A 26955-nucleotide genomic window follows, 5' to 3' on the forward strand; every position below is an offset into this window, starting at 1 on the left:
CAACGTTAGGGAGATAGTAAACTGAAATAGATGGCATTTACTAAGAAAAAGTGACCAAGCCCTCCAGTGACCGAAGTTGGAAACGAACCGGCGTCCTCAGCTTACGCGGCTAACGCCCTGAATCAAAATATTCAACAAATAAAAATAATGTTATTTGTTCCCTAGTTCGTTCGCTTGGAAGATGATGAGTATCTAGCCATCACCGTCACGCTCGTAGCTGTTATTTAAGACGATGTCAGACTTTAATCTTGTCTATACAATCAATAGGATCTAAACGAACCTACAGACGATAATAATTTATATCATAGGCGGATGGAAACAACCCGATCAATAATTTCAATGACAAGTCAATGACAGTTGAGCACAAATCAATATTGCATAGGCATAAGTATGGATTGATTGCTTTAACCGTCTTTCTAAACTGTAATTCACGGCAAAAAAAATTAAGAGATCGAAATCATTAATCAGACATCAATCAACGTTAATTGAATTAACGTTTTATATTAACTAGGTCCATTTTGGGTCTTTAAACTGGATCTATAGAAATTAAAAGGTATATTTATATTATTTATGAACATTTCTTCTTTTTCAGTTACCAAATAGTTATGTATGTACATAAGTGTTGTAAGTAGATAGTCATTTTATTTCTCTTTCAAATGTTCGAAGCACACCTACGGTGTAATGTCGGACCAGTTTGTTAAAAAATATTCTCTTCTCACAGAAGTTAGTATGTAAAATTCTGATCTGAAGGTCTAGTGTAACATGAAAGCAAAATATTCGTTAACTATTCGATGACGTTAGGTGAGAAAACTACTCGGAAACTAAAAACCTATACTTTTTAGTTAACATGCGAGTGTGACATGCAACCTCAAACTCGTCCTTTACGAAAGATAGCTCATTTTGACAGTAATTTACCTTTTTCGTATGTTGGTAGAACTGGGTGTTATAGGTGGCCAAATTACGAAGTACAGCCCATGTGGGATCTTCGAGCGTATTAAGATCACCACTTAATTGGTTCGCGTTATATTTCCGTTGAATAAATGCAGTGGTCGGCAACCTTTAAGCAGCCAATGCACTTTGTTTAATAATTTGCAACTTTATCACTATATCTGATAATTTATTATTATGCAAAGAGCACTCGACAATGTCAACGACGACTGAAAACGACAACAATTGTCAACAAATACCTATTTTAAAGGATACAAAAAAAGTTTCCGACAGCGGCAGTACTCTCAAGTTCAAATGCCGCACGGGCTTGCGCTTGCCTTTTACTTGATAGTAATACTTTTCGATAATGAAAATCTACAATCAAGCTGTTTTAAAATATGCACCCTTTCTTCGTGGTTCGCGATACTTGTATAGTAAATCTGAATAGACCATAGATTAAGTACAGATACAATTATAATATGTTAACGGCACCAATCATGGAACATTTAAGAGAAAATTTGGAGTGTTTTTGTAATTTCACCGACACCTGTAAAATTTCTACCGCTTTACGCTTTAAAAGTTGAATGTCCAATTCGTCCTTTATGTCTTTTATGTATTTAATGAAAGCTACTGCAATTGGTTTCAATATTATTAACCAATAAAAACTGTGGTTTTTTGTGGCGCCATTAATTTTTAAAATAACAAGTATCAATGAAAAATTAAACTTAAGCAGATCTTTGGCTCTTGTTTATGGTAAAATGTTGCCAGCGATTAAAAACTGATGGTAAATACTTGTTTTACAGGATTTGTCTATACCATTCCATTACTAGTGCCTGTGCCATTATAGGGGTGTTTACTATGTAGTACTACGAACAAAATCGATCTTTGTAAGCGCGAGGCCACGAATCATGTTGTCCTTGTCATGTCATGTTATGTCATGATCATTTGCGTTCCGAACGCGCCGACTTGAGAGACGTAGACCTGATATAAATTTTATATACAAAATAACCAGGAAGGTTCGCTGGCCGCCTGTTGCCGACCCCTGAACAAGAATATTATGTATCCGTTTTCAAACGCGCTGACTGCGGGCGAGTGTAAATTCAAATATGACATTCGTAAACGTTTCGAAACCTAAACTCAATAGTTAAATTAGTCACTCGAGAGTTGTCGAGTGAAATGTCGCGTTTGGAGTTTCGCCCTCAGGTGGCAATTCCATTTTTTACATTTTCTAACATTTATGAAATATTTACTATTAAATTGTCTCTAGTTTTGTTCTGAAATTTGGCTTAAAGTGTTTTAAAGTACAATAAAATCAAGAATCTGATACTATTCGTTAGGACTGACAAAACCTATGCTGGCGCCATCTGTAAAATACTTCGACCGGTCAACCCCATTTAACGTGCAGTAAGAAAAAGTTCAGACGTACAAGGCCACGGCATGTCGCATGTGCTGCTGTCAGAGAGGAGTGCTGCTGTATCTCGGTTTTAACCAATTTTTGAGGAGAGCAAGAAAACGTAATTTGTAGGTATTTCGTCTAAAATATATCATCTGTTTATGCCATTGTACTAAGGGCGATAATATTCAGTTTAAGCAGAGCTTACTTTTTGATATTTTTAGATATTAAACTTTGTACAGGCAAAAATAGTTTTCTGTGTAGATTACTGCCCGAAAATCTCAGAAGCATTCTACACAAATTCAAGTATCTCTTGTTTAGCTTTGAAATAGCAAGCACTTTATCTTCTTAAATACTTCACATATTTGGTTCTTCACTCAATAACTTTTCCAATTTTCATGCCACTCTGAAGAAAATGGTATCAAATGAAAGCTAACTGTAAAACATATTTTTATTTTTCTTATTAGACACTGTTTGACAAAAATCATTTGAAAAAAATTCCTTGTCTTTTAAAAAACTGCCATCCTCTGACCTTCTGACACATGTGAATTGGTACCTATTTCATTGAATTTATTACATTCTAGAAATTATTATGTGACATGATGACACATTCCTTCAGCAAACCCGTTTTAAGTCCTCGTGAATGGGTGGTGCAGGATCATGCTTACGAACTTTTCTGTTCTTATAGTCCCATTTGACAGACGTGTTCGATAGGAATGAGGCTGGTACGTGGTGAGAGCTCGTGAGTCCATAAAAATCTCACACAGGTCGACCTAATTCCCAAATTCAGAAAAAACTTGTGCTTGGGGTATTAGGCGACGATACACAGACTTGTATAGATAAATTTATACTTAGGTGCATAGATAACATCCATAACTCGGGAACAAATATTCGTGATGAACACACAAATAATTGCCCATACCGGGACTTCAACCTGGGACCTATTGCTTTGTAAGCAGGGTCACTACCGTCTAGGCTAGGAGACAGTTGAATTAGACTTTAATTGACCGGTTTTATATTATTTTTATGGAGCTCCCGATATTATTAAAACAATATAAAAGGTAATCATGGTTTATATCCCGGTCAATTTAAGTCTAGTGAAACTAACCGTGACCGTTAAATTACTTATATCGGAAGTTTCGTAGTAATAATATAATTAGATCTCACCATTCCGTATTACCTATTTTTTATATAGCCGTATCGATCTAAAACTTTGCTTAGGTATATATTGTTTACCTTTACCATCGATGAAAATACAATAGAAATAGAGGTATACCTAATAAAGGTAATCGGTGGATCTATTCGGTTGCTAATTTTTTTTTTCACAATCCATAACTCCCGCGGGAACAATATAGGCCTTTGTCCTTCAGTACGCCAGCATGAAATAAGATCTTTTTCGAGCAAGTGTGATGAAAATGAAAATTATACATAATGTATGTGATGTGTACCTATGTGAAACACCATGGATTACCGTATTGCAAATTGCCTCCAGCATGGAACTTTTCATCAAAGTAATTGTTTACCTACCTGTCTTGATCTACCCAAAACGCTTAAGTACAAGTGGATCAGGAGGACGAAGATTTACTTCCCAGCATTCAGCGGAGAGAAGTAGGCTACGGACCGAAGAACGGTGGATAGGCTTGACTTATTCGGTCAATTTTTATCCCTAGGTACCTAATAAGACATTGTTTGTAGATTTACATAATTATTATTATGTTAATTATTAAAAAGTTGAAATAAAATATACGCTTTTTTTTAATTGATCGTTCGCTACATTACAATATTTTTTCAGATCTTGGAAGTAGGTATCCAATATAAACAATACAGTTGGTATTTTGTTTTGTATTTAAGTATAGTTTATCTATGTGTACAAAAATTATGTGCACTCAAAAACAATTCGGCAAGATGTATCCTGTAGAATACTTTACTTGCCTCTGTGCCGCCGCTTCTCGAAGCTCATTATGATATGTTACGCTCTTCATGCTTGCTTTGCACTGGCCACGTAAAGTGGTAAGTAGATAATATGCAACGAGCGATCTAAGATGATGGGATTACATCTTAGCCGAGATGACAATAGTTTGCTACGATAACGAAACGCTTTCCGTTCTCTTTCTCTTCCATATTAGTGAGATAGAGATACATAGCTACGTCAGCACAAACGATTGTCATCTTGAGTAGGCCCCCAGTTCAGTTTTTGATGCGTGCTGAAACTGTTGAAAAAATATCGGACTTCAGGTAGGCATCGGGTAATATTAGTAGGTACTCAGCTATATTAAGGGTTTTGTAAAGTTTATTGCTTGTTCGATACTCTAAAACTTCTCTTTTACTCATTGGCCTCGTACCTATAGCTTGAACAAATAAAGTAGCGGTCTTTATACGCCGGAAGATCCCACATGCACTGTACTTCGTAATTTGATGATTACCACCCAGGTCTGCCAACATGCGAAAAGAATTTAACTATGAAAGTAGTGAGCTAACTTTCAGAATTGTCAAGTGTCACGTTGCGCAATACACTCGCATATTAACGTAAAACGTATCGTCAGTAGTTTGCTCGATTAACTTTTTACATGACAAGTGTCAAACTGAATGTCATCCGAGTCTGGTTACTTTGGAATAATCGTATCTCACCCAATTGTGACATTTTTTTCTTCATAATCAACGTTCTTAAAGAGGTTTTATCTTCATCGTTTTTGGTGATGTTTTGATTCGATGTTCATTTGAATATCACCCTTAATACTTTATCAGTTAGGTCAATATTAATTTGTGTAGTATTTCTACCATTTTTAATGCGAGGGCTTGTAAACATTTTAACATGTTTATGATACTACTGCTTACTGCTGATGATGGCTCCACAACGAGTAGTAGATAGGAAAAATCAATGATATCATTATAAAATAGAAAATGAAACAGTCATTCTATTCCCTTGGTGGTCAACTGGGCCCGCAGGGCACTGAGCCCATGGGCTAAGTTGACCATTTGATTGATTTGTTAAATATTTGAACGGCACTTATAAAATTAGAATAAATAAATGTCACTTATAAATTTAATTTAATGAATTTCTTGAATGTATAAGTTTACTTCTGCTCGATATTGTCTGGACCGTATAAGTCATATCTAGCACAGATGAAATCAACAATCAGCTACTAAAAGTTTGAGCTCACTCAATACCATATTTAACAAATTTACATGCCTACATTTTTTTCGTCATTTCGCTTCGGTATAATGTGCAAAACACGTTTATTAGTTTTTTAAATAGACCATAATTAAATTAACGTTAAATAAAAATATTTTATTATTTATGTCCAATCTTTTCAGAAATTTATAAGTAGGTATATTTAAACATGACTTATCTAAGTTTTATCATTTGTGACCGGTTTATTGATTGAACATGAACTAAAAAACTTAGTTCTCTCTCCTTATCGTTAAGAAGGTGGCAGAAAAAATCATAGACCTCTACGAAGATGGGAAGACGACTTCAAAGCTCTTGTTGGTGCCACTTGGCGGAGGAAAGCCCATGGTCGGGAACTTTGGAGAAACTTGGGGGAGGCCTATGCTGGAAAGCAAGACAATCTCGACTCCGATGTCTGAAACTGAGCATTGATATATAATAATAGTTTTTAAACTAATGATAAGTGAAACTAGGAAATAATATGTTTATTATATTTTGTAAACTAGTTAATAAGATTGTTAAATAAAGGCTTATTGAATTGAATTGAATTGAATTGAATTGAATCGTTAAGAAGAGATTATCGTCAGTGTACTCGTACCTATTTTACCTCAATCCGAGGACAATGCCACTTAAATATGTTCATAAATCTTAGTGGGAATTGTCTCAGGATGTAGGTTGCACTTATAATTTAAAAACCAATAAGTATCCTCTTTTTTGTAACATCTGTCTATGTCTGCTTTTTTTTCAAAAATAAGAGGAAACGAGCTTTTGTGGTTCGCCGGAACGATATACCTAATATTTGTTACTCTCGACTTTCGGAGACACTCGGTTAAATTCGTTTGCATGTATGTTAAAAAGATAGCAATATTTGCCGTTGTATCTTGTAGATATATTCAATTTAACCGGGTAATTTTCTTTCCACAAACACAAAATAAAACTAATTTGCCATAAACTGGTACCTCATTAGAATAGTTCTTTAACCGGTAACCGCAAGCGGAAACGAAAACCTTTTCGTTCCCGAGTAATTGTACAAAAACGGTTTAAAAAATAAAACGGTTTGCGATCCCTTATAAATACGATACGAAACGTAAACGTGAGCGACACTTTGAGTAAACGTACTTATAATTTACACTCGCTCTTTGAGTTTCCAAAACGTCCCGCTTGATGCGCTGTTCAAAATCCCATACAAAATGAGACTTAACCTAAACGCGAAAGTTACGTTACGCTATCGAATGGAAGTTACACTAGAGGTACTGGTCTGTCCGAAAACTGCAAGTGACTCGAACTGGTAAAAAAATATAAAGAGATACCGAGAAGGTATCAAAGTAACTGAAGTGTTTAATTAAATTAGTTCATTTAAATTTCAAGCTTAATATTGCTTACGCTTAAATTACCCATATGTATGCTCATAATAAAATGGGCAGTTTCAACGTTCCCTTTTCACAAAACAGTTTAGGTACTTAGTACACCTCTTCGGTTCTATTAATACATATTTGCAGCATTGTTTTCAGTTCAGTTATCGGCGTACACGCAGGTGGCCCAATTGACAAGAGTTAGCGGTCATCTGTCATGGGGGCTCGTCGTCGCAAGCGTCAATTAATCGCTGATTTAAGCATTGACCCCCACTTGAACTGCCTGGTTCTGTCAGCGATGCGTTCGTCTCATTCTAGACCTTGCGGTGAAGCATTTGTCCACTCCGCCATAAGACTATTGTGTAACCGCGTAAATTTATAAACTATTTCTTCCTGTACGATTTTCACTTTAATATAATTTTAGGGTTCTATACCTCCAAAAGAAATATTAAATCCTTATAGAATCATAGAACCGCCACAAATTGCCATTAACTTGTCACTAACTTATCTGTTACAGGCACTGTTTATTTGGGGGATTCCCATGCTCAAGTTATCAGAGGCAAATATCCCTATCTCAAAAAAGTTATTATCCGCAAAAGCGTTTATTAAGCAATTTGCTTTAATGTTTACTAGCTATTGCAGTTGACTCAGCTCCATATGATACCTGTCGGAATGTCTCGTGGTGATTATTAAATTTCGCTGAATAAACTATTATGTTGAAAATACTCCAACTGCATTTAAGGTCTACTCGTGTCAATCTATAAAAGGCAACATAATTGTATTGCAATAACAATAAAGTTCGTGTCATCCACGATGACGCGCAGATTTGTCAAATCTAACCTTTGATAACATGATATTACAAGTCAATGCTCGCGTCTTCGTGAATGACACGCTGTATAATAATAGGCAAGTATTATTTTGGTATTTTACTTAAGCCTATTTGTGATGCTTTAGTCTCAATTTTTTGGCGACCAAACATTACTCAATTGTGTTATTATTTAGTAATGAGTTATTAAGACATAGAAAATCAAATTGTCAATACAAAATGGTTTCAAACACAGCTCTAGAAGCGAAAATAAAAAGAAATACATATATAGACGGTATCCCCCAAATTATTTGCATGTACTACCCATAGGTTTTACCTTATTTTCACATTATAAATAAATATTTAAGGGCATTATTACACAAATTGACTTAAGTCCCACAGTAAGCGTGTGTTGTGGGTACTTAGCCAATGATACACATATCATCATTCGCTTGCCCTTATCCCATTCATTTGGGGTCGGTGCAGCATGTCTTTTTCTTCCATATCTTTCTGTCGCCCGTCATCTCATAATTCACTCACGTTCGTTTCATGTCATCTCTCACACAATCCATCCACCTTTTCCTAGGTTTTCCTCTCCCGTTCCAAACAAATATTATAGGACATTATTACACAAATTGATTAACAAGGAAAAGTACCCAACTGTCTGGTTCCGATTTGATTTATATTTATATATGTTATAGAGTAGTCTAAAATAACGGACACGTATTTTTTTTAGCTGGCCAAACTCAACCTATTGGGAGAAATTGTCTTCCAAAGTACTAAAAAGTGACTAAATCTTCTAACTCCTATAGAAAGTGATACTCGAGCAACTTGCTAGTTAATGGCTTGTTTGAGTATATGATTGATAACAGGAAGAAAAAAATGTACACGTGTTTTGTTATATCTGCTTAAACTCAAGTTTTCCTAAAAAAACACCCGTCTTTATGTGTAACTTTAGCGATAAGATATATTATAAAACTTCGAATGTCGATTTTTTTTAGGAACAAATGAGTTTTAGCTGATATAACAAAACACGTGCTCATTATTTTTTGCTGCTTTCATACATATACTGAAACCAGCCATTAACTAGAAGTTGCTTGAGCATCGCTTTCTATAGGAGTAAGAAGATTTAGTAACTTTTTAGTACTTTAGAAGACATTTTCTCTCAATAGGTTGAGTTTGGGCAGCTAAAGAAAATACGTGTCCGTTATTTTAGACTACTCTATAACATATATAAACATAAATCAAATCGGAACCGGACAGTTGGGTACCTTTCCTTGTTAGTCAGTTTGTGTAATAATGTCCTATAATATTGATTCTATTTATACACGTATATGTGGTATGCATAATTAATAAAATTATTTCATTTTATTAAATACAGACGATGATGATGCCTATGATGTTGATATGATGGTGTTATGAATGAGTGATATTCGGGTATGTTCAATGTTCCAAAGGTTATACATACTCATATGTACTCGTATTGCATTTGAATTTTATATTATTAATTCAATTTCATGTTTTATTTTTTGCTAGGTTTAGAACATCATTGTACTGAAATAAGTAATGTCAATATTATCGGCATACCCCAGCTTTTTACACATGCAGTTTTATTTAGTTTCACTGATGATTGACGAGTCGGAATGTAGCCAAAGGAACTCTTCAATGGAAAAATATAAACACATTGAATTTAGGCTCATTAGAAGGATCTCGAGTAGAACTTATACAGCCAATCTCACAGTCGGCAATTAAAGTGTGTTTCAAAAATAATTTTGACGGTCACTTGTACGGTTGTAGTTTACTTATTCAAAAACGATATATAATCGCATTTTAATCATGGTTTGATAATACAAATCGATAAATATACCTGATTTTGAATTCTCCAAGTAGTCGATAGTCAGATGTCAATGGTTTCCTTAAAAACTAGGGAGCCGTGACGAAAAGCCGGGACAAGACTTGGAAGGTAACTACTTTTATTAGAATATGTTAGATTTAGACAGTTTACACATAGGAACGATACAATCAGAATACTGAGTATGTGCTGTAATATATAAATTTACTTAAAATTACAACATACATAGGTATAGAATATGGCCGTATACTTACTTACACGACTGTTCGTTTAAATTGAACTCTTATCAAAGAATTAACACACTTGCATTCAGTGAATGCGAAGAGAGCGCTTATCAGTAACGAGGAAGGCATCAATTCTGATTGATGCGTCGCTGAAAAAGACCATTGTTGTGCGATTGAGACGTCTAGACCCTGCCCGTTTACTAAAAGTACGTACGTTCTGAACTGACTAACGGTAGCCTTATGTCTTTACAATAAGATTTACTATACGACAGTGTGAACGATGTTACACCCATTGGTGAACGCAATCGAGGCGAATTCTTTATTCAAACCAGTGTAACCTGATCATGAGATTGAGAAAAATATATTTAGGTACTTAATCTGTTACCGAGAATAATCAAAATTCACATAAATTCCATTGAGTGTAGGCAAAAGTTTGCTCATCAAACTACTAATACGTGCGACATTCTATTACTTACTCATTTTTTTACGAATCTCATGGTTACGTTAAGACTGGTTTCACTGAGGCAAAGCAACCCAGACGGTCATGTTACTCGTATCGTATGTTTAAATGCCTCATAAGCAATAAAGACGCTTAATTAGTTTCAACTGCTTGAGAGATTGCGTGCAAAACGTTTGAACTCACATGACGATACGTCGCATGTCTGGGTCGTGGCCACCAAATTTGTCCGGGATATTTCACTATAAATTATCATTTACTTAGTTACAGCTATAATTATTGGCTTCAATTCTACAATTCGTTGCTGCCTCAATGTGTAATGTAAAGGTAATGATATGGTTATGGAATTGTATTCAGTTTCATATCGAAAACTAGTTAAGCATAGTCAGTACTTACGAGTCTACGAGGCTGAGAGATTAGTCCTACGGTAGGACTAATCTGTCAGCCTCACAGGAAGGACTCCTACCTAGCTAGAAATACGGCGTTGCGTGAACAAAAGATTTCCTTTGGCAGGATTGGTCCTTTTAGGACCCAAGGATGGATTTAAGTGCAGCCATCAAGATTTTTGATGTCACGTTTAGGTTGCTCTCAATTTTATCTTGATATCTATAAAATTTAAGTTACTAGGACAAGTTTGGTATCGTTTTCGTATAAATCAGGGATGCCGAATTCATTTCTGACATCATACTGAAACCATTCCGAATTAATGTAATATAAACATATAAAATAAGGCTGAAGCAATTTAGTCAAAATAGAGATAGTTTGAGTCCCGGGGAAGAACATGGGATTGTTTAAGGGTGTGAAAACGGAGGTAAAAATTTGTATGGGGAATCAATAACCGCTAAACCGATTTAGATGAAATCTACGTCTAAATCTTTGATTAAGTTAAAAATGATACCAAACTTGACTTGAAACTAAACTTAAACAATTATTAACCTCAGACGTCGTCGCTGAAAGGACCACAATGTTTTGGCTATAGCTTATATACATACATAAATCTTGTATTCATACCTATTATTAGTTAAAATATATGTTAATCAATAATATTTCAATAAAAGCAACTTTTGTAAAAATTTTAGGTTAGGTTATATTAGGTTTCTGTCATGTTTGTTTACATTATTTGCCATTTTCTATTAAACTCCACTTTACTCTCTGTACGCATATATACATAATAGTACTTTTGAGCCATTGCGCTTGATGCTTAATATAATATTTTGTAAAATCTAAGCATATGGGATTACCCCGTTTCTTATTCGTAGTTTGCGCGGAAACTTGTATGGAAATCTTGCTTCAAATAGACTAGGTACTTCCCGGGAGGATTATTGACTAGTTTCCTTAGAAGTTTCCCGCTACTAAAAATAAACTTAATACCTAATTATCTTTTTATGACGTTTGAGTAGGTAACCAGAAAAACATATTTTCAAGAATTTTTATAATTGATTGTTTCCTGTTTGGGATGAGGAGTTACAACACCATTAAAACTTTGTTCAAATTGAAGATAAAAAAAAGTTTTTTTTTTTTAAATACATTATTAGTTATATCCTTATTGATTCGGTTACGTTTCTCTCTGAGTCAAGAAGGCGTTTATTACACAATATGATATGAAAACATTAAGTAAAAAATATGAAGCTATATTTTGACTTTGGTTATATAATCTTTTTGGGATTAGTACGCGTAGGTACGATTATATTCTATTCAAAGAGATAACCTTTTGTCTGTGATTTCCATCCAATTTTTTCTTCCTTTATCTCCTAATACATATGACTACGTATATTCAATTATTTGTTTGATTTTTCCCTTTCGTCGATGTTTTTCAATCCTACACTCTATTATTTTGCGCTCAAGATCGTCATGTTGTCTAAATATTTCTTATATTTTTCCTTCTAAAAGACGTTTGACTAATATATATTTTGTAACTTTAATAAGTGCAGATTTTTTTTGAATTTTTAGCCGTGAAAGTAGTTTTAGAGCCAAAAGCTCTAAAACTACTTTCTCGGCTAAAAAATAAACAGAAATATAATAATGGGCCATATCTTATAAATTGTGGTTAAGACTAAAATATCTACTTTTTAACATACAATGCAATTAAAGGTCGGTTACGAAAAATTTCCATAGCAAGAAATTTCAATTCCGTGAGTATTTGGAAACTAATCAAATTTATAACTAGGTAACTGAGATACGTAAATTTGTGAACGGTTAAATATGATAAATGACTTAGATATCAATTTTTGTCTTTACAGTGAAATTGATATTGCATAGGTAACACTTTTACTGCTAAGTTTTATTTTATTGTACATACCTACCTAATAAAAGTGTTATTTTGTTACTTCAAATTAATGGTTTATATATATTTGAAAAAATATGTTTTTCTTTCTTATATTACGAGAAAAAAATAGGAAAATCTAATATTTAATTAACTATAATATCCTTATATCAATCCGGATCCGGTCCGGCCGGATTGAAAATCAATCCGGTTTGCAATCCCTAGTTAGTAATTTATTCTATATCGAAGAAATATCTAGCAGATACAAAAATATATAATAAATGTTTTCTGTAGGTACTTAGTAAATATAAGCAAAATACCTACCCACTACAGCATTTTTTATGTCCCTTTTCCATTTATAGATTTATAACAGCGGGGCGTACTGATTTACAAATACAGAATATTAACATTATCTCTGGCCAAATTCCAGAGTATGCAATAGTTGCTCTTGAATAATACTCGTAATTACGATAATCCTTTTTAAATGAAATGCCCCAATGGCAATGACAAAACAAACACACGTTATAATAAGAACCTATATAATTCAAAACGTTACGAACAAATTAGCTTCAATAATGTCCAATTAAAGTCATCATTTCATTTGAAGTACGTTCAGTCAATGGTATCGATTTAGTAAGTATCGTGAAGTTCAAGTGCCAGCTCAAATTAACGATCGATACTCGGTGCTGCGGTTATTAAATGGTTTTTCATTTCTGATGCTCTGAATGTGGGTCGTTGTTGTTCTAAAAAGTGTGCAGAAAATGATACGTTTCTGCTCTAGAGCATTGTACTTTCTAGGTATGTTTTTTTTTTACAGTAAGCAATAACAATTTTGGTTTTAAATTGACTTGTTGTACAATTTCTATTCTGGTAATTAACTCCCTATTCCATAAATAACGATATTTTTTATCGAAATTGTTAATAAATACAAATAAATAAAATACATTTGATTAACAATTTAGGTAAAAATATCGTAAATCGAAACTTGACAGCCCGGTCGAAAACTCTATGACCACAAACACACTTAGTTTGCATTGACTTGGCAGTGTCAATGGATATACCTATAAATTCATATCCCATATGAGCGGTAGTGTAAACCAGCGTTGTTGCCGAATTCTAATTATCTATATTATACACGTGGTTTGTTCAAGATTTAATTAAATAGTGCATATGCGCACTGTGGTATTATACTCGTACGTATTAGCCTGATTATTATAACGCACGTTATAAAAAAAGAAAACATTATTTCTGCGATCTAGGGTTAGTGCTGTATAACAATTATTCTTATTAAGTTACTATATATTATTCAACTCGCAATGTAGGATCATATGTTAAAACATCATGCCGTATATCTCTATTGCCTTCTATAAATTTTATAAGTGGACTTAATACACGAGTGACGTAACCACAGGACGTTTGATTGCAGCAATGCAGAAGAAGACCTGCAAGCCGGCCATGCTGGGTCGAGTGTGGTCGGCGAGTCGGCGCGCGCTTAGCCTAGACCACACTCCCGCGCATCAGTTCGGGTGCTGTCAGTGGCAGACGCAGCAGCGGCCGCCGGTAGCCTACCTTATATACAGGTACTTATAGATTGAGTATAATTCAGTAAGAACTTCGTCGAAGAGGAGGTTAAAAGACGTCCAAACCTAATATCCTTGGCAGGGCCAGATGTGGCTAGTCCACGCTGAGCATTGAGCAATCTTCCACGCATCTGACTGACACACTTCAGCTGGCTGTCAGTGGTAGTATCTAGCGCACGCCAGTCGCCTATTTCATCGTATACTTATTTACAATCTAAACATAAGATTCTGAGCATTGAAGCAGTCAAGGGAAGCAGAGGTCTGAGATGTCCTTCGTACGTTGTTCATACGTTTTAGAAATAAATAATGCAGCGAACTCTCAATTTATTAATTACTTATCACAAAAAATTACGTCACATGGTATCTTCTGAAAATATTTTTTGATTAAAAGCCGCTGTTACATTACATAATGTAAAAGGCTTAAGGAAATGAAAACTAGATCTAAGTGAACAGTTTGTGTGTAAATTATAAATGAATCCACAACTCCCTATGGCATTTACCAACACAAGAAATATTTCTACTTCAAGTAGCCCTCGTTGGAGTTGTATCGCAAATTTTTAAGCACGTTAGTATTACAGTTGGAGGACGTCCATGCTTGTATATATTTATGGCGACAAAAATAATAAAGGGTCCCAGTGACGGTTCCATAAACTACCTACTATTTATTTCACTGCCTATGAAGCCGATAGTCCTGGGTTCGAATCCCGGAAAGGGCATGTATTTGTGTGATGAGCACAGTTATTTGTTTCTGAGTCATGGGTGTTTTCTATGTATTTAAGTGTTTGTATATTATATATATTGTTGTCTGAGTACCCACAACACAAGTATTCTTGAGTGTAACACACTGTGACACAGTGTATATAAGATTAGATTAGTAGGCGATTACTGCCAACAGTCAATGACAGTTTATTTAATTCATAATTCCAGTTTCCTAAGCGTTGCAGACACTATCGGTAATAAATAAATAAATAAATTGAATTTTAAGAACTAACTAATTTTAATTCAAAATTAATGTCATTTCGTTATATCCCAACACACAACACACATTGTCAATAATAATGTTATTACTTGATGATAATAAAATTGTAATTGATAGTGTTGGCTCGGGACTCTATTATTTTTCATAAAATTTTAAGTCATAATGTATTATTTGTCCGCATTTTCGTTAGCCTTAATTTGGTTTTTCTTAGAAACGCGTAACTTTTCAGTATTGCCATTAAACAAAACAAAAAAAAAAATTCCTGAAAAGTTAACGGTTTCAGAGTTATGACTAATGATAATATGACTATCATTACATTATGACTTTCAATAAGTATACCAAACAAAGGGATCCGGTTTGGCTCGCATTAACCTAAGTTGTTTTCCTTAGACGACGTATGAGAGTTTAAGATGTATTGTTGTGATATCTTCAAGCGAATGAATAAGTGAATTATTTTATGTACTCGTATTAAACATAAAACGAATAAGCCGTCTTTAGTTAAGTTTATGTAATGCAGAGATTTAGCCAGTTTTCGTTTATTAAGAAGTTCCAAAATAAAAATTATTATTTTACATTTGGTACATATGGTGCTACTCACTTTCCGTACATATGTCGAAACTTTGAAGAGCCATATGTACTGTAAAACGTTGTACGCTAAACGTTGTAATATGTAATTCGCAACTCGTGTCGATTGTGGGAATGGAGACGAAGGGAGTGTTTTAATTTATCACCAATTCACCACTCGTTGCGAATTTCCTTTTTTCAGCACCTGTATCGTAATAACTATTTAGGTATATTTTGTCACTACTTCAAAATGGTTATTCCCTCATTTTCTCCTACCAGTAGTAGTCGAAGTAATTTCTTATACGTACATATATGTGCATATAGTTAGATAAATTCAGTGGAGACTCTCAATACCATTAATATTCATCTTCCGCAGATGGCTTCTGTTCATCGGTGTGGTATCGGTCGGCATTGCGAGCTTCGCCTGCCAACAACTACCAAAGCAATACGAGGGAAAAGTAGAGCTAAAGTACATGAAGTGGTTCATATACTTCACAAACTGGGGATTCATGGTGATCGCCCTGCAGTCGGGCCTGGCCCTGGCAGTTGTGCATCGGTACAGAGCGGAACGGATACTCAATCTAAGTAAGTTTTGCTAATCGTTATTTCAATTTAAAATCTCCTTTTGAAACCTATTGCGTCCTTGTTCTTTATCTTTATTTAGATTTATGTCCAATTTATCTCTGATTTAGGTGTACGTAGTATTTTTATCCTGATTGTTGTAGCAGTTGAATGATTTGCATCCTTATTATTGTACAGGATAGCCCCCATAGTTATTTATTTACCGAATAAAAAGAAGTAAAAGAAGAAGATGTATATATGTAGATATTTATGTAATAATTATATTAATTAGTAAAAACGGAAATATTTAATTTTCTCGTAAAATATCTGAAGGTATGATTGTATGTATATTTCTTCTTTCTCATTAAGCTTACCTACAGCTGTTAATGTGATATTAGGCTCCCAATTAGCGTTGTAGAATCTCGGCCTAATTTCGAACTTACGTCAAAAATTTTTAAAAGATACGATATGGCTCGGATATGTCAGTGTCAAAAGTGACGTTTCTTTAAACAAAAACGTCAGACAGCACTGACATATCCAATCCATAGCGTATCTTTATCAAATTTTTAACGTACATATGTTAATGTTCGATTTGGGCCGTTTGTTTTACAATGATTCCGCAATGCAAGTAAATAGTGCGGCTCGCAATTAGTATAGTAAATAATCGGACAGACAGACGGATGACGAATCTATAAGGGTTCCGTTTTTTGCCATTTGGCTACGGAACCCTAAAAAGCGCTAATCAATTATGGAAAATAAATTGATAACTATCACATTCATTATAATAAATTATTGTTTACAAAGACTCGTTGGTACACATAGGTAAGCTCTCTTTTTCTCTTTTCCATGTTTGCAAAAATATACAAAAAAATTAACTGCGGTTGGACTTGAATTATACATTGACACGCCTTATATCGGAGCACGATCGCTTTAACCTACTCTAGCCAACGAAATTGTAAATGTGCCTATTTGATCCCTGTGTTTAAACTCCTCACTTAACATATCTTCAGCTTTATAGCAGCCGAAATCGCTTCATATTGCGAAATCTGTGCAGGGTAGTCTACAGTAACTGCATAATTTGCATGTAACAGAACTCACAGGTGACTCATTCAGTATAATTTTATCAAAGCGGCATTCATCAAGTATCCCACCATAGCGTGACAAGTGAATAATCGTGCCCCCTACTCTTAATCTTATAGAGCAATGTCAAGACTCGCGTGGGTTCCTAATTAGAGGTCTAACTAAACGCTTCCCGCAACCGTCATGCGAATTGCAATTAGTGAGACTAAATCGGCGCAGTGTCGTAAAAATAAAGACAATTTAGTGACGACAGTTTTAGTTTTAATTCGGTGCACGTGAATGCTAGCACGTGTTTTAGTTATTTCGCTGGTGTCGCGTAATTCATCAATAGGCTTCAATTTATTTGTTTACAATTTGTTTCAATTGTTGTGTTTCTAAGATGGAGCTAATTTCGGCAAAGTTGCTATGACATGTCTAATACTAGTAATAATGTTGTATCATTGAAAGTAGTTCTAAGAATTGATTAATTTTATTCATTGACTAAACTGGCACTAAATGTATTGTTGTCCGAGAGATTGCAAACTATATTTTTTCTGAGGAGGACTCGCCCACAGAGGGTTCCGTAGTTTTTAGTATTTTTGTTGTAGCGGCAACAGAAATACATCATCTGTGAAAATTTCAATTGTCTTAACTATCACGGTTCATGAGATACAGCCTGGTGACAGAGGAACAGACAGACGGACGGACAGCGGAGGCTTAGTAATATGTTCCCGTTTTACCCTTTGGGTACGTAACCCTAAAAAACAAGCTTAGGTATTATGTTTTTTTGTAAAGCCTTAGTATGAAAATTACGCACAAGTGATGACATTCAAGTGTTATTGACTATTGTAATCACTTGACATTTGATGTGTCTAAAGCATCTGGCAAAGAACAAAGAGGGCCTATGTCTACTTATAGTTTACTATTTTGCGATAAGCCCAAGTTCTATGAATAACAGAATCAATATTTCTGACGTCAGCGATGCACCATAGAAACCGAGACAAAAACGTCGACAATAATCACCCCACCTGTTATCGTATCGATTTTAACCGTTGCTAACCGAGTGGGGCCACGTGGTCGGGCCATTCCACGCGCGTGCAAATCGCTTCTAAAGTGGCGTTAGAAATTTTAACATAAAAAAATAATACTAGTAGCTCCGTGACCTGTAGACCTCGCGAACATAGCTTAAAACTGAATAAATGTAAGGCTTCGTTATTTTCAAGAATTTATAAAAACTATATTGCCAAAAAAAAAAACAATTATCTAAAAGGGAGGGCCAACTATGTTTGTGGAAAAAAAATGTGGAATAGATTTTATCTTCACAATACTCCCTTTATTATATGATGGAATAGTAATCTATGTGCTAAATTTGACCTCATTTGCTAATGATTTACTTGTCGTTATGATTTTGTGATTTGCAATATCCTCATACAACACAAAAAATGCAAAGTAACCTAAAAGTAAAAAAAGGACCCCCATATTTTTAACATACTTATACTTAACTAATAGATAAAACGTATAAAGAGCCCTTAAAGACATTTCCAAAGCATAATTAATGATGGGTCAGTTTATTTTCATACAATTTTGTATGGCAGAATTGTTTCATTTATGTATAGCATCCTCCAAATGATGTTTGAATACTTGAAATTTTGCTATGGATATTTTTTACGTATATTGGAATAAAACAAACCCGTTTCGAAAGGGAATTTTATTTTTGGACCTGCGACTGCGATTTTAGAAATGCGACCTGTAGAGTAAAGATGGACACACGAAACAATGTTTGCCTAACAGGCCAATTCGAAAGTACACTCATCATCACCATCTAAAAGAATGTCATTCAATTATCGTGCATTTCGCACGTAGATACTCCGTACATGTATTGGCGCAAGCGAGACGCATAATAACTATATAAAATGGTTCATATATCATTCGTGCATTCTGATGTCAGTGTACGTTCGAAATTAGCCTGTTATGGCTTTTCTACACGATAGCTCAGCGTAGGCCAGTCCTAGGGACACATTTATGCGTTAGAGGGAGCAAGTGATATTGCTATCTCATTTTACCGCATTGCTGCGTCCCTTAGACTGGCCTACGCTGGGCCATCGTGTAGAGGAGCCCTAAGCTGTAACCAAGATGCTTCGCCTGCGTTGGTTTGTTTAGTTTGCCAGTCTTTTCAGAATTTTTTCCTCTTCGAAATCCCTCGAGTCGCAATAGAAGGAGTTTCATAGTCTTAATTTTAGCGAGGCGATCCAAATTAAAAGGCTTTAAGATAATGTTATTAATACATTAAACCACAGCAAGTGGCCCAAGGTCGACCACTACTCTAAACAATGCAAAGATAATTTTGACATTTGCGTCAGTAATGCAGTCAGCAGTAGTGCAGCGGCGGTCGGGAATACGAACGTTACCTTTAATTAACCCCTGCGACTGATGGATGGTGCCCGCCTATACAAATCTTTAGGAAGCCAAGTTCTTGCTGTCACAAGTTGTACAGTTATCAAATCTGACCGTCACAACCGAAACGCAAGGAACGGGTAGAGCATGATTAGGAAGATACACCAAATAGTGCCAACGGACCTTTTTTCCGTAAATGACCTCAAAATTGCATCATTGGGCCGTCTCAACATGCAACAAAAACAAAAACCTCACCGTCACCTTTGGGCAGGAGCAACTGGATGCCAGCTTGGACCCTTCGACTCAGTCCAAAGGCGCGCTATACGAATCGTCGACGATCCCAAACTCAAAAGCGGTATTGAACCTTTAAGTAGGAGGATAGTTTGCCTCCTTGAATGTGTTCTACCGCTTGTACAATCGGCTGTGCTCTGAATAATTGTTTGACATGATGCCAACGGCCACTTTCTATCACCGCACCACTCGCCGTCGGCAGGGTGTTCATCCTCATACCCTAGAGCCTAAGTTGCGCACTGTGTGGCTTAAGAGGGATTTCCTCCCGCGGACGCTCCAGCTGTGGAATGAGCTCCCTGCCGAGGTTTTCCCGAGGGTATGCAGTATGGGGTTCTTGAAAAAAGGAGTGTACAGGTTTTTAAAGGGTCGGCAACGCATATGTAATACCTCTGGAGTTGCAGACGTCCATAGGCTACGGTGACTGCTTACCATCAGGCAGGCTGCATTTTAAGCTTAGTCAGGACCTATATTGGTTGTCAAAATACCGCACAGCAAGCTGTTCAACTGATGTGGATTTATACAATATGCGGCCCCCTGACTGGTAAGCTACATACCTGCTGCAGACTAACAGCTACAGAATGGGAATGGAAAAGAAAATACTCCCCTTTCCGTTTCCAAACGCTCACGGTCAGTCGGTCATCCCCTGAATGGTAAAAGTATAACCACCTCCATCTTCGTCGGTAAAAGAAGGACCATCAGAGCTTCACTCTGAAGTGTTCTATCTCTATAGGATTTGGTAATTTATACGCTAAATCACATTTTTCTTTATCGAATACCTTGCTTAAAATATCAACAGGAGATTTATTATTAATCGTCGGAACACTGTGTTCCTGTAAATTCGTGCCCTGCATTTTTGTAGACAAGATCTATAGCAGGCATCGCCGGCTTTACACAAAAATTGACTAAAATAATGCCACGGCTGTACCGTAACTTTCTGCCGCTGAAACATTGCTGCCGGGGCTGCGGAAAAATGTTAGAAAACTGTCTCCCTCTTTTAGGTATGATAATCATTTTGGTAATTAAAGCAATATAACATACATTTACGTTTAAACTTCTGTTCCTAAAATAATATAATTCTTCCAATCTACAACGACATCCGTATAGAAAAGCCAAAGTTGATAAATTAATCTAAGTGTAAACACTGCTCGCACCCGTTTTCGCCTGCGCAACTGTCCGACTCGCGCGTTGTATAGTGTTTATACGCATAGAGAAAAATGAGAACGAAACGCCCATGGAGTGGCCCGGCTGCCGCCGATGCGGGACCGCGGCGGCTGATTGATACAATTTCGCGTCAATGAGGCCCGACTCCACTCGGCTGCGGTTTTAATTATCCTTATTGGTTCCTCATTCCCGCCTCCGGCCCCATTCTTCACCTTGCGTCTTTAACGATACATGTCCAAAATAATCGACCAATGCAAAAACAATCAATTTTTACGTTTAAAAACACATGACATAGCGATGATAAGCAAGTTTTTGCTTGGGATTGAACCAGCATAACTAGGACTTTTAATTACGAATTTTCAATTGCGAACTGCCCACTTTAAGCTGGCGCAGGCCTACATAGGACAATTATGTATTGGAATAACATATAAATAAATAAATATGATAAGACATTGGTCTTACTCTTTTTTAATGAATGAGTATGAGTTTGCGGCGCTTGCTATAGAAACTATGGGTCCTTGGTCCTCCGATACCAAAAAAATTGTTAAAAAGGTGTTGGAACGCCTAATAGGTGTCTCGGGGACCACAGAGCGGGCTCCTTTGCTCAGAGGTTATTGAGTCTGGCGGTGCAAAGAAGTAACGCCGCCAGCGTTCTGCGGTCGGTATTTTATATTTAATTTTATTAGTGGTAATTGTAGTTTTAGTTTAGTTAATTAGTTTTTAAGGTTAAGTTTTAAGTTATTAGTTTTATTTTCATTTTGTTTATGTATTTTATGTACTTTTGGTTAATAATGCTATTTTCACAAGACTAATAGTACACACATTGAATAAGTCCCACAGTAAGCTCAAAAAGGCTCGTTTTGAGGGTACTTAGACAATGCTATCTATAATATTAAAATATTTATAAATAACTAAATACTTACCTACTATATAAAACACGTACCTATGACTCAGGAACAAATATCCGTGCATATAGGATTTGAATCCGGGACCATCGGCTTCATAGGCAGGGTCACTGCCCACTAGGCCAGACATGTCGTCAATATATATATATATATCGACAGATTTAATATCTATTAACTATGGTGGACCTGCAAAGGTTCTATCCCGTTTCATAGTTGTTACAAATGTCAGGGTCAAGGTATAAGGTAGAACATGCGTAACGTACTTTATTTAATATGGTTATAACCCTAAATATATCGGTATTCAGTTTGTTGATTGATTTCGTAGTTTAATACAATATAATATATGATACCTACATTATGCTATGGTATCATGAATATCTATGTGTCTACGTCTAATATTTTGCGCATTCAATTGACATTGTGACAGTTATAAATGGCAAGTAGATGTGCGAGTGGAAGTTTTTGTAAAACGAATTACTTATTTCGATTTCAACGAACAATTAAATTTAGAACGCAAGTCACGAGCTGACCAAACTAGCTATTATAGTGTGTGTAATAGTTCAATGTACGGTTCGAGTTTTAGGAATGGCCACAAAAACATAGTGCTACATTATTAAACCGGACAAATGTTTTTGCTATAATATCTTTTACCGTTAGATAATCTTCAACCGCTCGTACTACGCAGAAAAGTCGCAGTTGTAAGCCGTTATGACATTTTTATGGATGTATGGTAACCCGGCTGTTCAACATATGGACATATATTTGTGCTGGTGATGATAACTGTTAACATTAGACTAAAGGGAGTTTTGAAAGTAAGCATGGAACAGTTTTAAGATTGTAAGTATTTTTTATGATTTCAGCGTGGGAGGGAACGTCGAGCGGGCGGCGACCACGGACACCTCTCATATGCCGGAGCTACTGGCTGGCGCACACTGTGGCCACAGACCTCGCCTTTGTCATCACACTCGTATACTGGACGCTAGTCTATGACCCAAGTAAGTGCGGATACACCGTAGGTAGGTCCAAACCTACTATACGTCGACGCTACTGGCTGGCACACACCAGCACTACATACCTCACCATCGACGTGTAACTCGTTTGGGAACTTGCAATTCAGCGGCTCTTGCTTTTAAACGTGTTGCAAAACGGTACCTACATGAATATACGTATTAAAATCCAGGTGCCTTGCCGTTAGAACATTGACATTATTCTCGGAAAATAAGTAAACCCTTTTTTCTTGACTTTCAGAAATGCACGAAATAAACGCGTTGAATCTTCTGGTCCACGGTGGCAACTCCGTAGTCATGTTGGTAGAACTAGCAGTGACAGCGCATCCCGTGCGTGCAGCCCATGCGCTCTATGGTGCTGGGGCAGGCCTGGCCTATGGGTTATTTAGCGCGTTCTACTGGGCTGTCGGGGGCACAGACCGGGCTGGTCTCACTGCGATATATCCCGCGCTAGATTGGAACAAACCTGGTGAGGCTATTATTTGTATTTGATGACTATTCTATTTTGCAATGCTATTATCATGTCGTTCGAGAATTTCTGAATAGTTGTGTACGCGTGAAATAAATAACTATCTTAATCGTGGTTAAAAAATAATAATAATGTAAGGTTAGAATAAGTGAGAGAAACATTGGGACAAGATAAACTTGTAGGGAATCTTCACACTGTTTCTCTTGTCCCGAGTAAAACTATTCTCTTACCCCATATGACCTTAATATAATTTAATGGGCCATTGAAACTTATATTCAATAACAACCCTCTAACTTGTACGAAATCTGCAAATTATTTAAAAGCAATACGCTGTAGAAAGTTTTAATCCGGGACCCGCATAAGTAATTTTCGTCGTTTCTAAATAAATGCCCCGAGGTAATGTGGTCCCGTGTATTAAACTACGTCCAAAAGAGAGACACTGCACTGTTAATGTCATCTCTCTTTGTGTGGTAGGGCACAGCACAGCTGATGTCATTACAGATCTATACTCTGTATATTTAGGTATTTAAATAAAAGTAAACAAACAATTTGTAAAATTTCGGGTAGTTATAACATTTATTGATTAACCAACCAAATAAAAACCGTCTGAATCTGTCACTGAACGACTTGACTTTAACCTACATTATTTGATCATGTATTGTTTTCATCTACCCTCAACTATTTGAGGGTAGATTTTGTTTACTTTTATTTAAATACCTAAAGATACAGAAAAGCGCAGCCAAATAACACTAGACCCTGCTCAACGTGCTGTGTTCCTGCCGGTGAGTAAGGTTGCCAGAGCTCAACGAGGATGCTGAGTGATAGGGTCGGCAACGCGCATGTAACTCCTCTGGAGTTGCCGGTAAGACTACGGAACCTGCTTACCATCAGGCGGGTCGTATGCTTTTTTGCCACCGACGTAGTATAAAAAATAAATATGCAATTTTGACCAAAAATATGTACCTAGATTAGGTAGACGAAATATGAGAATCATTCATTACTTTTTCTAAAATTTTAGCTAAGGCAGGCAATTTGTTGGGTCTGCTATTAACTACAAAAAAAATTGTTTCGTCTTTCTTGTTTCTGCCTCACAGTTTAACTCCACAATTAGGTATGCGAATTTCTTTTAGATCAGATAGCATGTTGTCACTGTATCATGATGCATGTTAGGAGGAAGCGAATAAGAAACTCTCCTATACTTACCATAATTAAATATTTAAACTTTAAAATTAAGAATCAAAAAGTAACTCCTGATTTTTTTCTATTATAGGCTCAGCATTCGGGTTCGTAGCACTGTGCGCCGTGGTGATGGTAATTGCGCACGCATTCGCGACGTTGGGCGCGGTGCTGCGCGGGCGCCTCGTCGCGCGCTTGCGCGTTGGACGCCAGCAGCAAGACCGGCAGGCGCTGCCGGCCTACTGAGGATAGGATAAGATACGCTTAGAATAAGTAGTCTGTGGAAAACAAGTGAGCATTTAGGTTACACGAGCTGACGCGTGTTTGTCTATCAGTACTGGCTCCTTAAGTTGCTATTGAACTTATTTTGCAATTTGTAACTTCAAGATCTTTTAAATATATTCTCAAGTAGCTACTCGATGAAGTTAAACAATTGTTTATAGTTCTTGGTAATTTGCAGTACATATAGGGTCTAGGGTCGGCAACGTGCATGTAATTACCTATGGAGTTGCAGGCGTCCATAGGCTACAGTGACTGCTTACCGTCAGGCGGGCCGTATGTCCGTTTGCCACGGACGTGATATAGAATAAAATAAAAACATATTCACAATAATGGTCATTATTAGTACAGTCGCCATCAGATATATCGGAGCGGCCAAGGTGCTCACAAATATCTGAGCACGCCTCTATTGTGCCTTGGCACTAGTGTGCGTGAAGATATTTTTGAGCACCTTTGCGTCTCTGATATATCTGATGGGGACGGTACCTATTTGCCATCGTATCTATGTTCACCATCGCAACCACCATTATAATATACAATGAATTGACAAAATAAGCGATAATAATTGAAACAGGAGGACCTCTAAATAAGATGACAATGGTTCATCGAATGCCAACCAAAAAGTAAAAAAAAAATATCAGGATGAAAGATGCGAACGAAAAGTAGCGTGATCATTTTAATACACTATTTAAATTTTGAATGGCGTTTTTTATAAACTATTGGCACATCGGGTCATTGATCGATGTGCGTCAACCACTGGGTAAAAAATCCTAGTAGCTTGATGTGACTTCTCAGACTGCGCAGAATAAAACAGGATAAAGTCGGAATGCAACAGACTATTACAAGCTAGAAATAATTGTAATAACACTCAATTCACTGCCCTTTGCATCTGCAAGTTCTAAAAAACGGGTCTCTGGTAGTGCTTAGATTAATACTCATCGAAGCGCTTGTCCGTAAATAAGATAAGACGGGTATAAACATAACACATGAGATGTTTGTTTTAGCAATTTACAGGTTTTGACAGTTTTATTTAGCAATTTACAGAATTTAGAAAGATGACGCCTGTTGAAAACGTAGCCTGTGCTAGCGAGTTAACCTTATAAGTTATAATGGTTTCATTATTGTCAGGAGGTTTAAGGTGGTCCTTTTCTGTTCCGTCAATATAAGCTACGTGTTTTAACGTTAGTTGAAAGCATTTATGAAAAAGCTAGTTAGGTTTAGAAAATCGCTGTCGGCTGTAGGTTTTCAATTGTTCATGGTGTGTTTAGCGATTCAATTCGAGGTGATGTTTTAAGGCGATTTGTCGCTGTTATGTAACAGTAGAAGCAAAGAATTATTCTTTGTAGAAGAGGTGTTAAGTGTAAGAAAAAATCGCGCCCCCGAGTTAGACACCCAAACTAGATGTCGATGTGCGGCGCCATGTGTTTCATGGTAACACATCAACTGGTGACAACCAAAGCCACCGTATAATGTATGGAGCTGTATGTTTGTCTTAGACGTTAGTTACACGTAACTCAAACAATGAATCTTTTTTCTAGTACAGGTAGCAACGTTCTTTAATAATTGTTTGACATTATTACCGTACAAACTCGAGACACAAAAGCGTAAATAATTCGTTCAAACATGGGTGTTAAGAAAGCATTATGTATTTGATCTAGCGCTACTTATACACATAGATTACACATGGGCGTCAAATTCTGTTTCATTCTTTATAACTTATAACATAACAAATACTGCACTGCCTGTTGTTTTATGATATGTCAGAGAATAGAAGACAATTAATTTATAATTACTTAGTTTTTTTCAGTGATGCAAGTCTCTCTCAAATGAAGTTCTCAGTGATTTAGATTTATTATTTAAAAATACAAGTATTTTATTAAATTTAATATATAATATAATGTATTTATTCGTCTATATTTTTGTAAAAAATATAAGAAACACTATCATCAAACATAGAATGTAGTATTCATGTTGAAATCTGGAGGTTGTAAGAGGTATTAAGCACTGTGACTTTCTATAGTTTATATAGGCGTTTACACACTTAGTCGCCGGTCGCCCGGGCGACTCGACGACTCGCGTAGTGGCGAC

General features: G+C 36.2%; 1 protein-coding gene across 5 annotated transcripts in view; it reads left to right on the forward strand.

Moving 5' to 3' along the window:
• LOC133519192 (protein rolling stone-like) overlaps positions 1-26244 on the forward strand; it is a 38145-nt gene extending 11901 nt beyond the window's left edge. For 2 of the 5 annotated variants that reach the window (XM_061853166.1, XM_061853168.1), the window contains exons 2-6: positions 13854-14022; positions 15942-16150; positions 22797-22931; positions 23185-23412; positions 24683-26244. In XM_061853166.1, the coding sequence (XP_061709150.1) occupies positions 13854-14022; positions 15942-16150; positions 22797-22931; positions 23185-23412; positions 24683-24834 (893 nt within the window). In that variant the 3' untranslated portion in view covers positions 24835-26244. Of the gene's footprint in view, positions 1-9432; positions 9610-13853; positions 14023-15941; positions 16151-22796; positions 22932-23184; positions 23413-24682 lie in introns of those variants that run through there. The other 3 variants (XM_061853167.1, XM_061853169.1, XM_061853171.1) reach the window with 2 other exon arrangements.
• Positions 26245-26955: the final 711 nt, after the last annotated feature.

This window comes from Cydia pomonella, chromosome 6 (assembly GCF_033807575.1).
Source record: "Cydia pomonella isolate Wapato2018A chromosome 6, ilCydPomo1, whole genome shotgun sequence".
Classification (NCBI taxonomy): Eukaryota; Metazoa; Arthropoda; class Insecta; order Lepidoptera; family Tortricidae; genus Cydia; species Cydia pomonella.